Below are 14879 nucleotides of genomic sequence, written 5' to 3'. Positions count from 1 at the left end.
TATAATGAATTATATAAAAACGTCATCTGCAGCGCACAATGTCATGTTCACTCAGTCATGTCGGTTAGTAAGTGTTATTCCTTCTACATTTATATCATTAAATAAGTGATTCTTTCAACTGAGAAGTAGAGCGGGTTGTCTTGAGACAGTGGAGCGGGCTGTCCTAGAAAGTGAAGCGGGTCGGTCAGCGCGGGTCGGTAGTGGAGCGGGCCGTCTAGAAATCCTCAGCTTAATGCTAACTTTAACATTAAAAATGGCTTAGACGTGCTAACGCATGAGCATTGGTCCCATTTTTAAGTTATAAAATAACTGTTTCAGAAGACCATAACAGGTCGGTTTAACATAAAAAGGTAAAGATTACTCATAGACATATGCTCTTTAGGGTTTAGGGTAGAAAAATTAAGACAAAGCGAAATAAAACAAACCAACGAAGCAGCAGATTGAAGATTGAAGCACTGCTTCATTGGTTCAAGGTTCAAAGCAAAGCCGCGCTGCAGAAACGGCTGATTATACAGACCCGCTGCAGGGTCTGTAATCACTGTAGAGAAATGATCATTTTCCTGTCAAACACCCCCAAAAACAACGGCCACTCTGAAGGACCGATAAGGAAATCGTTAAGCAAAAAGGCTATTGATGTCGATGGATTGAATCATTTCTTAAGGATATCCTAAAAGAACTGGTTCCTGACACACAACCCTAACAGCAACACACTTTTTAAAAAAATAAAACTCACATTAAAGACTCACGATTATATTAGTTAAATACCTAAATACATATTTTGGTTGAACTCACCTCCATAATAATGCAATGTTGCAAATAAATTGCTGCAAACGCTTGTTTACACTGACAACGAAATCTCAGCCTCCCCAGCGAGAATGTGATTACGCGTGAGATTTGACACCATAAAGGCGTCAATACCTTACTGAACATAAACATGGATTTTCCAGAGTAATCTGACCTGAGTCCTTTTTGAGAACAGAATTATGGTATATTGGACAGGCTGTAATCTGAAACCTCACTGCCACATGCCAAAAATGTTATCAGGAGGCCTGACTGAGGTCAGGGGGGGCAGAAGCACACGTGACTCCCTCTGGCTACACCCCTGGATAAATCCTTCAGTTCACAACGCAAAAAGCTTCATCCTTGAGTGCTACGCATGCATTTTCCTCCTTTCATAGGAAAGCCGTGCATCTGTAATGATTAAGATTTGCAAGCACACGCAAAAATTAAAGAAATGTGGTGTACAAAACCCTACATGGATTTCAACCCCACACCAGCAAAGAACAACCCCCGTGAAGAGGCGTTTCACCCCATTAAACATTAAACACCATAAACATTGAAATTAATGATTACAATTAGATTCATTATTCCTCATTATGATCGTCTACCTGCTCCATCGTCCGGCTCCAGGCCCGTGAACGTGTCCACGCCACAAACAACAAAATAGTGGGCGAAACGGCACGAAGCCGATCCGCCGGTGGCCGCAGAGCCGCTCATCCTCCACACGTTTAGATGTGAGCTCCGATCACTTCTGATTTAGGTGCTGGATGGTCATAGCTGATCAGGTTAATCCTGAATGCGTGGACCCCCCCCCCCCTAGTCCGTGGGTCGGATTGCGTTTTGTCTGCCTGAAACCGCTGAGAACAAACAGCGGATCGGACCGTGACGCGCCGGATGAACACGTGATGGTCAACACGGGGGGAGGAGGAGGAGGGGACTCGACATCATCACATTATGCAAACCCCTGTCAGCAGCATTTAGGATTTTAGTTTTAAGATCGAAACCAAAATGACACCTGGAAAAGATCACACATCGAAGCCGTTATTTTAATGTAATCATAGACAAAATTTTAAACCACTTCAAAACACACACACACACACACACACACACACACACACACACACACACACACACACACACACACACACACACACACACACACACACACACACACACAAAATCAAATCAGGAACTAGAAGGGCACTCAGCACATACCCAAGCTGGCATTTCTATACCTTTGTGATGTCACAATGCAATAATTTCCAATCACATAATTTGAAGCAAAGATTGCAGTTGATGTGTTGTGTGGGCCGCCAGAAGAGGAGGTACTGCTGGCCCACCACCAGAGGGCGCCCTGCCTGAAGTGCGGGCTTCAGGCACGAGAGGGCGCTGCAGCCACGGACACAGCCGGGGTTGACAGCTGTCACCCATCTCCACTTCATCAATCCACTCCATAAAAGCCGGACGTCATCTCCACCTCGCTACCGAGATATCATCTACCTGTGAAGGTGATTGTCTCTGCTGACTTAAAACTAAATAATAGTCTGAACTCTTTTGTAGCCGTTTTCCTGTGGTGTTGCCTTATCTACTGGATTGGCGTTTGGTGTGAACAGCGACGGCTTCGCTTCACACCCAAACCAGATAAGTGGTTTAACAGGAGCTGCACGAGTGTGTGATTAGAGGTGGAGGTGACTTTCCACCTTCTGACTGTTTTTGTTACTGGGTGTGCACACACCCACATCTCACTGTTTGTGCTCCTCGCCAGCAGTACCAGATCCGACAGTCGGGGACGGTGATCACCTGGGAATTCGGGACTTGGCGGCTCCAGTATTCACCAGGTTCTGTGGCGGTGGAAATCGTGTGGTCCCGGCTCTTCTCAGGACAGACGTCTTCTATCCTCGAGCCTGCCCACACGTCACCTTGGTGTATTGACTGCTATCAGATTCTGTGGTTGTCTGTATAATCGTTGTGCACATTCACAACATTAAATTGTTACATTTTGGCTCATCTATTGACCGTTCATTTGCGCCCCCTGTTGTGGGTCCGTGTCACTACACTTTCCCCAACATGATGAACACACAGTTGCATCTGAGTCTTAATCACATCACATCTTAATGTTACTTATTAATAATGATCATTGATACACAATCATGGAATGGAAGCTGCTTACTGACATCACAAAGGCATGACTTCCTTTATTTTGCTTTATTGTGTCAGTGTTATGACCACAGCAGCAGAAACACGTTAGAGTTGGATCCCCACTTCCAAACTGACCGGAGGTGTGAATGAGTTTGTTTAAATCTGTGACCCTGTGACAGACCGGCGTCCTGTCCCAGGTGGACCCGCCTCTCACACTGGGACTTCTGGAATTGGCTCCCGTCACCCTTCATTAGAATAATCGGGGATAGAAAATAAAGGAATGATTCACCGTTGCATCTAAAGAACCTGTATTCTCTGCTGAATAGCGCCATCTGCTGGGCATGTTTTTTTTGTTCTAAATAACTAAAGGAAATAAGTCCTGCATATTTTATCAAAATTGAGGGGGCGGAAAATGAGCCTGGTTGTTTTCGAGCTGCTGACAGATCAGATGAAAATAAATTCATGTTTTGTTTTTTTCTTTTACACAGTGTGATGGAGTGAAGCAGCCTGAACAGAGCTTAAACCCAGACCCGCTGGCCAGGTGGACTCTGGCCCCGAGTGCCAAATTATCAAATCAGTTTGATGCATTGGATGAAGAGGAACTCTCTCCTTCACAAGGCCCTTCTCATCAACTCACACCTCCTCAGACACGCCCATCTAGTTTGGCCGAGGTGACCTTTGCAGCACTCTGGTCAAGGAGGGCATCCAAAGAAGTCACAGGCAGCCTGTGACTCTGACTGATTTCATTGTGGGACAGACTCAAGCCAAGTTGCGGCCTGTCTGGCCGAGGCATTGTCGTGTCCTTCAGAGACAGCAGACTGTGGACCAGGATCCAGAGACTGAGAGTCTGGTTCTCCATACTGGAACAAATGACATTACAATTTGGGAGAATGAACTGATAAAGCAAGATTTTACTGTCCTTTTCCACAGACTGTCAGACACTGGGAGGTGAGTTTGTATTTCTGGAGTTAGCATTCATTTGTGTGTTTTTTTTTTTTTTTTTTTTTTTTTTTCTAATCCACCACTGGTTTTGTTCCTGCTTGAATTAACATTGCGGAGTTACGACGTCTCCTTCAGAAATGCAACTTGATCCAGGGATTCTAGAGAATTATAGACCTGTTTCAAAGCACTTGTTTCAGTCAGAAATTCTTGAGAAAGTGGTTTATGTACACACACACACTCTGTGTGTGTATGTATATGTGTATGTATGTGTATATATATATATATATATATATATATATACACACACACACACAGAGTGAGGAAAATAAGTATTTGAACACCCTGCGGTTTTGCAAGTTCTCCCACTTAGAAATCATGGAGGGGTCTGAAATTTTCATCTTAAGTGCATGTCCACTGTGAGAGACATAATCTAAAAAAAAAAATAATCCGGAAATCACAATGTATGATTTTTTTTTTTTTTATATATAATTTGTTTGTATGTTACTGCTGCAAATAAGTATTTGAACACCTACCAACCAACAAGAATTCTGGCTCTCACAGACCTGTTAGTTTTTCTTTAAGAAGCCCTCTTATTCTGCAATCTTTACCTGTATTAATTGCACCTGTTTGAACTTTTTACCTGTATAAAAGACACCTGTTCACACACTCAATCACACTCCAACCTGTTCACCATAGCCAAGACCAACGCGCTGTCTAAGGACACCAGGGACAAAACTGTAGACCTGCACAAGGCTGGGATGGACTACAGGACAACAGGCAAGCAGCTTGGTAGAAGACAACTGTTATGATTATTTGAGCCGAGAGCGGAGCAGCAGAGCAGACGGTTGGCATTGTCCAGACAGCTACACAGGTCGCGACAGACCACGGCTGCGCTCGGAGTCCGCCGGCCAGGTCCACGGCCGTGTCGGTGTTTCCATTTAGGCTCACCGCGCGTTAACAGCCTGCGACCCGCCAGAGGCTGGGATCTGGGAAGCCACAGGCTAAGATAAGCCAGCTTAGCCTTGCCCCAGCTAGTGGGAGGATCCAGCCAGGACCGCGGCTTGTTGGCAGACGCTAACGGCCTCTAGGCCCACGGGAGGAGACATCCAGGACCGTGGCTGTGTAAGTGTATCATGCCACCTAAAAAGGTAATAAGTGGAGAAGAACTTGAAGAGATAAACCAGTCTGTGAACTTTGTCAGAAGAGCTGAGTGGTGTGGTTAAAAAAACAATGAATTACTGGGTTTGTTGGTGTTGGGAAAGTGTCGTGACACGGACTCACAACAGGGGGCGTAAATGAACGGACAATGAGAGTCAAATATGAACACTTTTACTGTTGTGAATGAGCACAACCAAGTACAGCAGATTACAGAGTGTCAGATAATAGTCAATCAACAAAGGGGACGTGTGGGCAGGCTCGAGGATAGAAGACGTCTGTCCTGAGAAGAACCGGAACCACACGATTTCCTCCGCCACCGAACCAGGAGAATACTGGAGCCTCCAAGTCCCGAATCCCCAGGTGGCCACCGTCTCCGAGCGTCGGATCTGGTACTGCTGGCGAGGAGCAGAAACAATCAGAGGTGGGTGTGTGTACACCCAGTAACAACGCTGGTGGAGATTCCACCTCCTATCCAGAAAACAGGTACGTGCAGCAGTTGAGAGTACTTATCACACAATAGCGTGGGGAGCGAAGACGTCCGCTCTCCACATCTCTCACACTCAGTCTCCGGCTGCGAGCACTCACGGAACTGACTGCAAACACTGTAACAAACACTTGTCAGAAAAGACAAAAGCAACGGCTGAGAGTTTTACCTTTACTGGTAGATGATATCTCGGCAACGAGGTGGAGATGACGTCCGGTATTTATGGTGTGGACTGATGAAGTGTAGATGGGTGACAGCTGTCCTGAGATAATGAGTGACAGCTGTCACCCCGGAAGTGTCCTTGGCGGCAGCGCCCTCTGGTGCCTGAAGCCTGCACTTCAGGCAGGGCGCCCTCTGGTGGTGGGCCAGCAGTACCTCCTCTTCTGGCGGCCCACACAACAGGAGGTATGTGAGCTGAGGAAAATGCTGCAGGAAAAAGACAACAATTAGATTTTTGGAAAAACGAGTGGACGAGCTGGAACAGTACTCTAGAATGGATGACGTTATTGTAACAGGATTGAACACTAAGCATCAATCATATGCCAGGGTAGTTGCTAACAGCGCTGGAACTTTGGAAGAAACACATTCCCTGGAGCAACAGATCATTAATTTTTTTTTTCATCAAAGGACATCCACATTAATAACAGTGACATTGCAGACTGTCACTCATTACCCAAGAAGGATAACAAGGCCAAACCAACCACTATCAAGTTTGCAAACAGGAAAATTAAGAATGATTTGTTGAGGCAGGGCAGGAAACTAAGGAACAAATGTTTATATTAATGAACACTTGACAAAGAAAAATGCTGATATAGCAAGAGACGCTAGAATCCTCCGGAAGCATCAGAAAATTCAGGCAACGTGGACAAGAAATTGCAAAGTGATGATTAAGTTAAATGGAACACCAGAAGAAGCTAAAGTAAGTTCTTCTGGTGGAGGAGAGGAGAGCATAATAAGTGATTGTCTGTGTTGTTAAAGGAACATGGGTAGGATTAATTGGGGCAATGAATTCAATGGTATGTTTACACTATGCTGGAATCTGATTGTTAATTAGGGCCCGAGTAGGCAACGTCCTACGAGGACCCTATTGTAACTGCGCTGTTTATTATTATTATTATTCTCACTCTTGAAATCGAAATTTCGGCCTCTTCCCATGCTCAAAAACTCACCAAACTCTCCAAAGTCGTCCGGCCGGATCCGAAATCCGATATTTTGGGGGCATCGCACATGGTCGCAGAAAAATCGCAAAATAGCGCCCCCTAGAATTTTTCAAAAACCCCTCCGCATTAGGCTTTTTTCATCGTAGCCTCACGAAATTCGGTACACATATTTACCATGCCAGGACGCATGGAAAAAGTCTCTTACTGTCATGGTGAAATTTCGACAGGAAGTCGGCCATTTTGATTTTAAGTTTCGATTTTGAGCTAATTTTTGCCGTTTTTGGCCATTTCCACTACTTACATTTGAACGAACTCATCCTAGGGATTTCACCCGATCATCTTAAAATTTGGTAAAAATCATCACAACACAATGGTTATCAAAAGATTCTAATTAAGTCAAAAGGCGTGCCTGCTAGGGGTCGTCAAACTTTGGCAAGCTTTTCGGAGCACGCCATTTCACTTCAAATGGCTGTCACGCCCACATACTTCATCGTAGATCCTTCAAACTTGCTGGACATGATGAGGCCTCCGCCCTGAACGTCTACATATCTTAGGTTCCCACCTGCGCCATAGCGCCCACCGGTGGTGGTGGGAAATGTCCTATTTTTACTTTAAGAGGTCCTGATGTCACATACTTAACCCAATCAACTTCATTCCACATCGAAAACATGCACAACAAATTGGTGAACGTAGGCGATGAATGCCATGAAGTTATGAGTAATGGCGTCTGTGTGGCGGCGTGCCGAATATTGCCCATTCGCCATGAAATTACGTTCATTTTGACGGCTTTAATTTTGTCATATCATCATGAAAATTGATACACAGGTCGAGCACGACAACCTCTTACAATTCATAGGGGCGTCGCCCATGGGTGGGGCAAAATGCCTCAATAGCGCCCCCTTGAAACTTTCAAAAAACCCTCCACATAGGGGTTTTTTGGAGTAGGGAGATGAAAATTGGTACACGTGACTTGCATAGACGTACAAAAGTCTCTTGCACCATGGGTCTACGCCAAACAGGAAGTCGGCCATTTTGAATTTTCTTCTCATTTTGGCGTGATTTCCACACGTTGTATTTGAACGAACTCCTCCTAGGGATTTTGTCCAATGCACTTGAAATTTCTTTAACAGCATCCAGAGATGATACTAACCAAAAGCTTTTCTCTATGTTGAAGGGTGTGGCCGCTATGGTGCCGCCATTTTGACCCTTTTCCATGGAACATCAAGTCATGATAACTCCTTCATGCTTTGCCTGATTGGCTTGAAACTTCATATGTATGATGACGGTTGGCCCCTGAACAGACCCAGCCCCTCTGTTTGTACACTGAGCGCCCCCTAGTGGATGAACAATCAACATGTCATAACTCCTTGATGCATTGTGTGATTTAAAATTTTAACTGTGATGAGTGGTTACCTCTGCATGCACATGCCCACATGTGGTCACAAGGGCACCCACTGGCCTGGGTAGGCGGTCGCGCGGAACGAGGGCCCGTATATGACTGCTTGTAGTCCTAGTTGTGTTTGTATTTTATGATGACAGCTGATCCTTTTGAATTTACGTTGGTACAAGAATTACAACCTTTTCGGTATACAGAACATCATATTCAAGATTGGGAATATGAGATAGAGCCGGATAATCATTTTTATTCCTCTGTAAATAATTGACAGTACTATACTGAGGAACAGTACAATAAGTGCACTATATGGGAAGGGAAGTTCTCAATAATCCACTTTAATAGTAGGAGTTTGTACAAGAATTTTGGGAACATTAGACTATTTAAAATAATTCTGCCAACCTTTTAGTATAACTGCTATAACGGAAACTTGGCTTGCTGATGATGATGTTTCAAATTATGAATTGGAGGGTTATGAATTTAATCATCTGAATAGATATAACAGAGGTGGCGGAGTAGCATTGTATGTTGATAAAAGGCTTAATTATAAAATCAATGATCAAGTGACAATGGCCGTAGAAAATCTTTTGGAATGTATCACAATTGAAATATGTTTGGGAATAAGTAAAAATATAATTTAGTAGTATTTATAGAGCTCCTGGCTCAAATTGAAGAATTTCAAAATTGGGTTGATTTTTCACAGATGGGTAATAAGCGAGTATTTGTCTGTGGAGATATAAATATTGATCTTTTAAATCCGCATCAAAATAAAGGGACAGATTTCATTAATACCTTGTACACCTTAAATTTATATCCAAAAATTACTAGGCCTTCAAGAATAACTTCTCAGTCAGCTACCCTTATTGATAATATTTTTACAAACAATATTAATACAAAAACAATAAGTGGCTTATTGATCAATGATATCAGTGACCACTTACCAATTTTTATAGTAACAGAGTTGAATCTGAATACTAAATGGAAGGAGAAAATACAATATCGAAAGCAGTTGCAATCTGAAGAAGCTATTACCGCCCTAAAAAATGATTTACGTCTGCAGGATTGGAATTCCATTTATACAGAGAATGATGCTAATTTAGCATATGTTAAATTTGAAAAGATATTTCTTGACGTATACAACAAAAATTGTCCAGTTCTACATTGCAGCTTAAATAGTAAGTATAATGTCCATCCATGGATAACAAAGGTACTGCAAAGGGCATATAAGAAGAAAAATGTTATATAGAGTTCATCAGAAGTAAATCAACCTATCTTACTTTACTTGTAACAATAAAGATGAATATGACATGAACCAAGTAGTGAATAGTTTTAATAAAATTTATGTTAATGTTGGGCCAGATTTAGCAGCTGACATTCCACATATTACATGGGAAAGCCAGCAATTAATTGAGAGAAATCCATATACTATGTTTCTTGGCCCAGTTGATGAAAGAGAAATTATGATAGCACATGTAAAAAGTCAACTGATCATAATGATGTACATATGGCTTTAGTAAAGCAGAATTCCAGAAATTGTTAAACCATTAGCATCTATATTTAATAAATCATTTTAAACGGGGATTGTTCCAAATGGTATGAAAGTGGCAAAGGTGATACCTCTATTTAAATCTCGTGACAAACATCTTTTTAATAACTACAGGCCTGTGTCTATATTGTCACAATTCTCTAAGATACTGGAAAAACTTTACACTAACAGACTGGATAGATTTATTGAACTTCACAACTTGGTTGACAGTCAATATGGGTTCAGAGCGAAAAGGTCCATGGCTTTGGCTTTGTGCAATGCAATCGAAGAGATTAATAAACATGTGGACCAAAGGGAATTAGTAATAGGTCTGTTTGTTGACTTAAAGGCTTTTGATACAATCAATCATAACATATTATTTAAAAAGTTGGAACTTTATGGGATTAGAGGAGTGGCTCTGAACTGGATTAAAAGTTATTTGCAAAACCGGAAGCAGTTTGTTAAAATCGGGGACTGCAATTCTACATATCTGGACATTGTTTGTGGGGTTCCCCAGGGCTCTGTGCTGGGACCAAAATTATTTATTTTATATATTAATGATTTATGTAAAGTTTCCAATGTGTTTAAAGCAGTTCTCTTTGCTGATGAGACAAACTTTTGTTCTGGAGAGAATTTGCAGCGATTATTGTTTGAGTGTCGAAATGATAAATCTGAAGAGTTGGTTTGACATGAACAAATTGTCATTAAATTGGTCAAAAACCAAAATGATATTTGGAAATTATATATTGGATGTACAAATAGTTAAATATACTTGGGGTAAATCTAGATTGTGTCAAGGAAAATAAGTTTTTAGGTATGATTATTGATGATAAAATTAACTGGAGAGCTCATTCATCATATTCAAGAGTCTCAAAGTATTGCAATATTGAATAAGGCAAAGTACACTTTAGATGGTAAATCACTACATACTTTGTATTGTACATTGATTGCACCTTATTTGACATACTGTGCGGAAGTTTGGGGTAATAACTATAAAACTACTTTACAATCATTATTCATCCTTCAAAAAAGAGCATTAAGAATAATTCATAATTCAGGGTTTTGGGATCATACCAATCCGTTATTTATTAAATCAAAGATATTAAAACTTTATGATATGATTACATTTAAGACTGTTCAACTGATGCATAAAGCAAGAAATAAACAATTACCTCTCAGAATTCAAGAATATTTTACGTTGAGAGAGGGTAGGTATAATTTAAGGGGTACATTTTATTTTAAAATTGCGGGCGCTAGGACGACTAGGAGGTGCTTTTGTGTTTCCATTTGTGGCCCAAAAAAATGGAATAATTTACCAGAGAAACTTAAGCAACGTCCAGATATTAACCGGTTCAAACATTTATACAAACAAATGGTATCTGGTAGATATGTATTAGATTATTAGGGTTGTGTTATATGTAGAGGCTGTTGTACTGGAACCTTCATTTTTTTTCTTTTTATTTTTTGAGTTCTCTGGAAAAATATTTTACTTTCTTTATCTGTAACTAGGTGCTGCTATGTTCAGATTGTGTTGGGTATAAATGTCTATGAACAGGCATATATGCCTGATGATTTTATAAAGGAGGGTAGGCGTGGATAAGCGTTGCTTCTGCCTTCACCTTTAGGCACCATGTATTTGATTTATTTTCTTATTTCTTTGTTTTTCTGTTACGAGTTTGGCCATATGAGCGAATTTCTGTTATGCTTGGGTGTCTAATAAATTATTATTATTATTATTATTATTTATTAGAAAGTGGAAGAAACACAAGATGACTGTCAATCTCCCTCGGTCTGGGATTCCATGCAAAATCTCACTTTTTGGGGCAAGGATGATTCTGAGAAAGCTCAGAACTACACAGGAGGACCTGGTCAATGACCTGAAGAGAGCTGGGACCACAGTCACAAAGATTACATTAGTAACACATGATGCTGTCATGATTTAAAATCCTGCAGGGCAGCAAGGTCCCCCTGCTCAAGCCAGCACATGTCCAGGCCCGTTTGAAGGTCACCAGTGACCATCTGGATGAGCCAGAGGAGGCATGGGAGAAGGTCATGTGGTCAGATGAGACCAGAATAGAGCTTTTTGGAATCAACTCCACTTACCATGTTTAGAGGATGAGAACAACCCCAAGAAAACCATCCCAACTGTGAAGCATGGGGGTGGAAACATCATACTCTGGGGGTGCTCTTCTGCAAGGGGGACAGGACGACTGCACCGTATTGAAGGGAGGATGGATGGGGTTATGTATTGCGAGATTTTTGGCAAACAACCTCCTTCCCTCAGTAAGAGCATTGAAGATGGGTCATGGCTGGGTCTTCCAGCATGACAATGACCCCAAACACACAGCCAGGGCAACTAAGGAGGGGCTCTGTAAGAAGCATTTAAAGGTCCTGGAGTGGCCTGGCCAGTCTCTAGACCTGAACTCAATAGAAAATCTTTGGAGGGAGCTGAAACTCCAAACCTGAAAGATCTAAAGATCTGTATGGAGGAGTGGACCAAAATCCCTGCTGCAGTGTGTGAAAACGTGGTGAAAAACTACAGGAAACGTTTGACCTCTGTAAACAAAGGCTACTGTACCAAATATTAACATTGATTTTCACAGGTGTTCAAATACTTATTTGCAGCAGTAACATACAAATAAATTATTTTTAAAAATCATACATTGTGATTTCTGGATTTTTGTTTTAGATTACGTATGTCTCTCACAGTGGACGTGCACCTCAGATGAAAATTTCAGACCCCTCCATGATTTCTAAGTGGGAGAATTTGCAAAATCGCAGGGTGTTCAAATACTTATTTTCCTCACTATGTGTATGTGTGTATATATATATATATATATATATATATATATATATATATATATATATATATATATAAAAACCCAATTCCAATGAAGTTCGGACGTTGTGTAAATGTAAATAAAAACAGAATACGATTTGCAAATCCTCTTCAACCTATATTCAATTGAAAACACCAAAGACAAAATATTTAATGTTCAAACTGAAACTTTGTTTTTGTGCAAATATTTGCCCATTTTGAAATGGATGCCTACATGTTTCAAAAAAGCTCGGACAGTGGTATGTTTGCCACTGTTACATCACCTTTCCTTCTAACACTCAATAAGCATTTGGGAACTGAGGACACTAATTGTTGAAGCTTTGTAGGTGGAATTCTTTCCCATTCTTGCTTGATGTACGACTTCAGTTCAGCTGGTAACAATCTAGATGGTCTTTATCCTCTTGTCCAGAGGACACAACATCTATGATTTCCAAAAACAATTTGAAATGTGGACTCATCAGACCACAGCACACTTTTCCACTTTGTGTCTGTCCATTTCAAATGAGCTCGACGGCGTTTCTGGATGTTGTTGATGTATGGCTTTCGCTTTGCATGGTAGAGTTTTAATTCGTACTTGTAGATGTAGTGATGAACTGTGTTAACTGACAATGGTTTTCTGAAGTGTTCCTGAGTCCATGCGGTAAGATCCTTTACACAATGTTAGTTTTTAATGCAGTGCCTCCTGAGGGATCAAAGGTCACGGGCATTCAATGTTGGTTTTCGGCCTTGCCACTTACGTGTAGAAAGTTCTCCAGATTCTTTGAATCTTCTGATTATATTATGGACTGTAGATGATGGAATCCCTAAATTTCTTGCAATTGAATGTTGACAAACACTGTTCTTAAACTGTTGGACTATTTTTTTTTTTTTCCCACGCACTTGTTCATAAAGTGGTGATTCTCGCTCCATCTTTGCTTGTGAACGCTGAGCCTTTTGGGGATGCTCCTTTTATACCCAATCATGACACTTACCTGTTTCCAATTAACCTGTTCACCTGTGGAATGTTCCAAACAGGTTTTCTTTGAGCATTCATCAACTTTCCCAGTCTTTTGTTGCCCCTGTCCCAGCTTTTTTGAAACATGATGCAGGCATCCATTTCAAAATGAGCAAATATTTGCACAAAAACAATAAATTTTATCAGTTTGAACATTAAAATATCTTGTCTTTGTGGTGTATTCAATTGAATATAGGTTGAAGAGGATTTGCAAATCAATGTATTCTGTTTTTATTTACATTTCACACAATGTGCCAAATTCATTAGAATTGGGGTTTTACATATATATTAGGGGTATGACTACAAAACTTTCATTTTCCTGATGTTGCATTTGATTAACTTTTACCCATAGATCACTTTTTTGAAGTTTATTTCATTGGATCATGAAAAAAACCTCCCACACCTAGCACCACATCACTTTTAAAAATACATGAGTTTACACTATTTAAAAATAACGTAACAAGAAAAGAATTAACAAGTATCAAGAAATAACAAGAAAATATATACAAATAAATATTGCTAAAATATATTAAACAATAATTAAAATAAATAAAGGTAAAATAGATGATGGGGGAGGTGATGGTCTAGTGGTTAAGGTGTTGCGCGTGAGTCCAGAAGATCATGGTTTCAAATCCCCACCTGACTGGAAAATCACTAAGGGCCCTTGGGCAAGGCCTTTAATCCCCCATTGCTCCTGGTGTGTAGTGAGCGCCTTGTATGGCAGCACCCTGACATTGGGGTGAATGTGAGGCATAATTGTAAAGTGCTTTGAGTGTCTGATGCAGATGGAAAAGCGCTATATAAATGCAGTCCATTTATAGATAAACATGAACATGCCACTCAACAGTCTGCTGCCAAACTGGTTTCTAAACACTCTTTGTCAACCAGAAAAGCGTCACAGGTGCTTCAAAGTCTGGCTAAAGATGGAGTTAGTGTCCCAACACCATCACAGTCTGTTGTCTGGCGTCGAACAATCAGAGATGCAGAACAAGTTAAGAACCGCCTCATGGAACTGATCTCTGAAGAGAAATTTTGTTTGCATTTTGATGGTAAGAAAATTGACAAGGAGTACCAAGTTGTGTACTTGAAAAATGACAGAACATTACAACTTGGCATTTTGGCTTGTGACAGGAGAACCACTGCAGACATCTATATACCAAGATAGGACCTGCTTGATGAGTACAATGCATGGAACAGTATTCAGATGATCATCTCTGACACAACAGCAGTCAATACTGGTCACAAAAATGGTGTTGTAGCCAGGCTTCAGAGAACATTTTGACACAAGGGATTCGATGAACCTAAATACATCGGCTGCCAGCACCACATTCTTGATCTTGTTCTGCGACGTGTTGGACTTCTTTTTTCCTATACGGTCACGGTCACCTAACATTAACTTTGAGTTTATTGATGAGATTCTGGAACAGTATGATGATCTGCGAAATGCACACATGGGCACAGAAGT

General features: G+C 41.0%; 1 protein-coding gene across 1 annotated transcript in view; it reads right to left on the bottom strand.

Moving 5' to 3' along the window:
* The window catches only part of LOC117515933 (DENN domain-containing protein 5B-like), a 58790-nt gene extending 57139 nt beyond the window's left edge, over window positions 1-1651 (bottom strand). The window contains exon 1 of the mRNA XM_034176725.1: window positions 1389-1651. Within this exon, the coding sequence (XP_034032616.1) occupies window positions 1389-1497 (109 nt within the window). The 5' untranslated portion in view covers window positions 1498-1651. The remainder of the gene's footprint in view (window positions 1-1388) is intronic.
* Between the last annotated feature and the right edge of the window lie 13228 nt (window positions 1652-14879).

Source organism: Thalassophryne amazonica, chromosome 8 (assembly GCF_902500255.1).
Source record: "Thalassophryne amazonica chromosome 8, fThaAma1.1, whole genome shotgun sequence".
Classification (NCBI taxonomy): Eukaryota; Metazoa; Chordata; class Actinopteri; order Batrachoidiformes; family Batrachoididae; genus Thalassophryne; species Thalassophryne amazonica.
The sequence above is the reverse complement of the archived record's forward strand: the minus strand, read 5'-3'. Positions and strand labels throughout refer to the sequence as shown.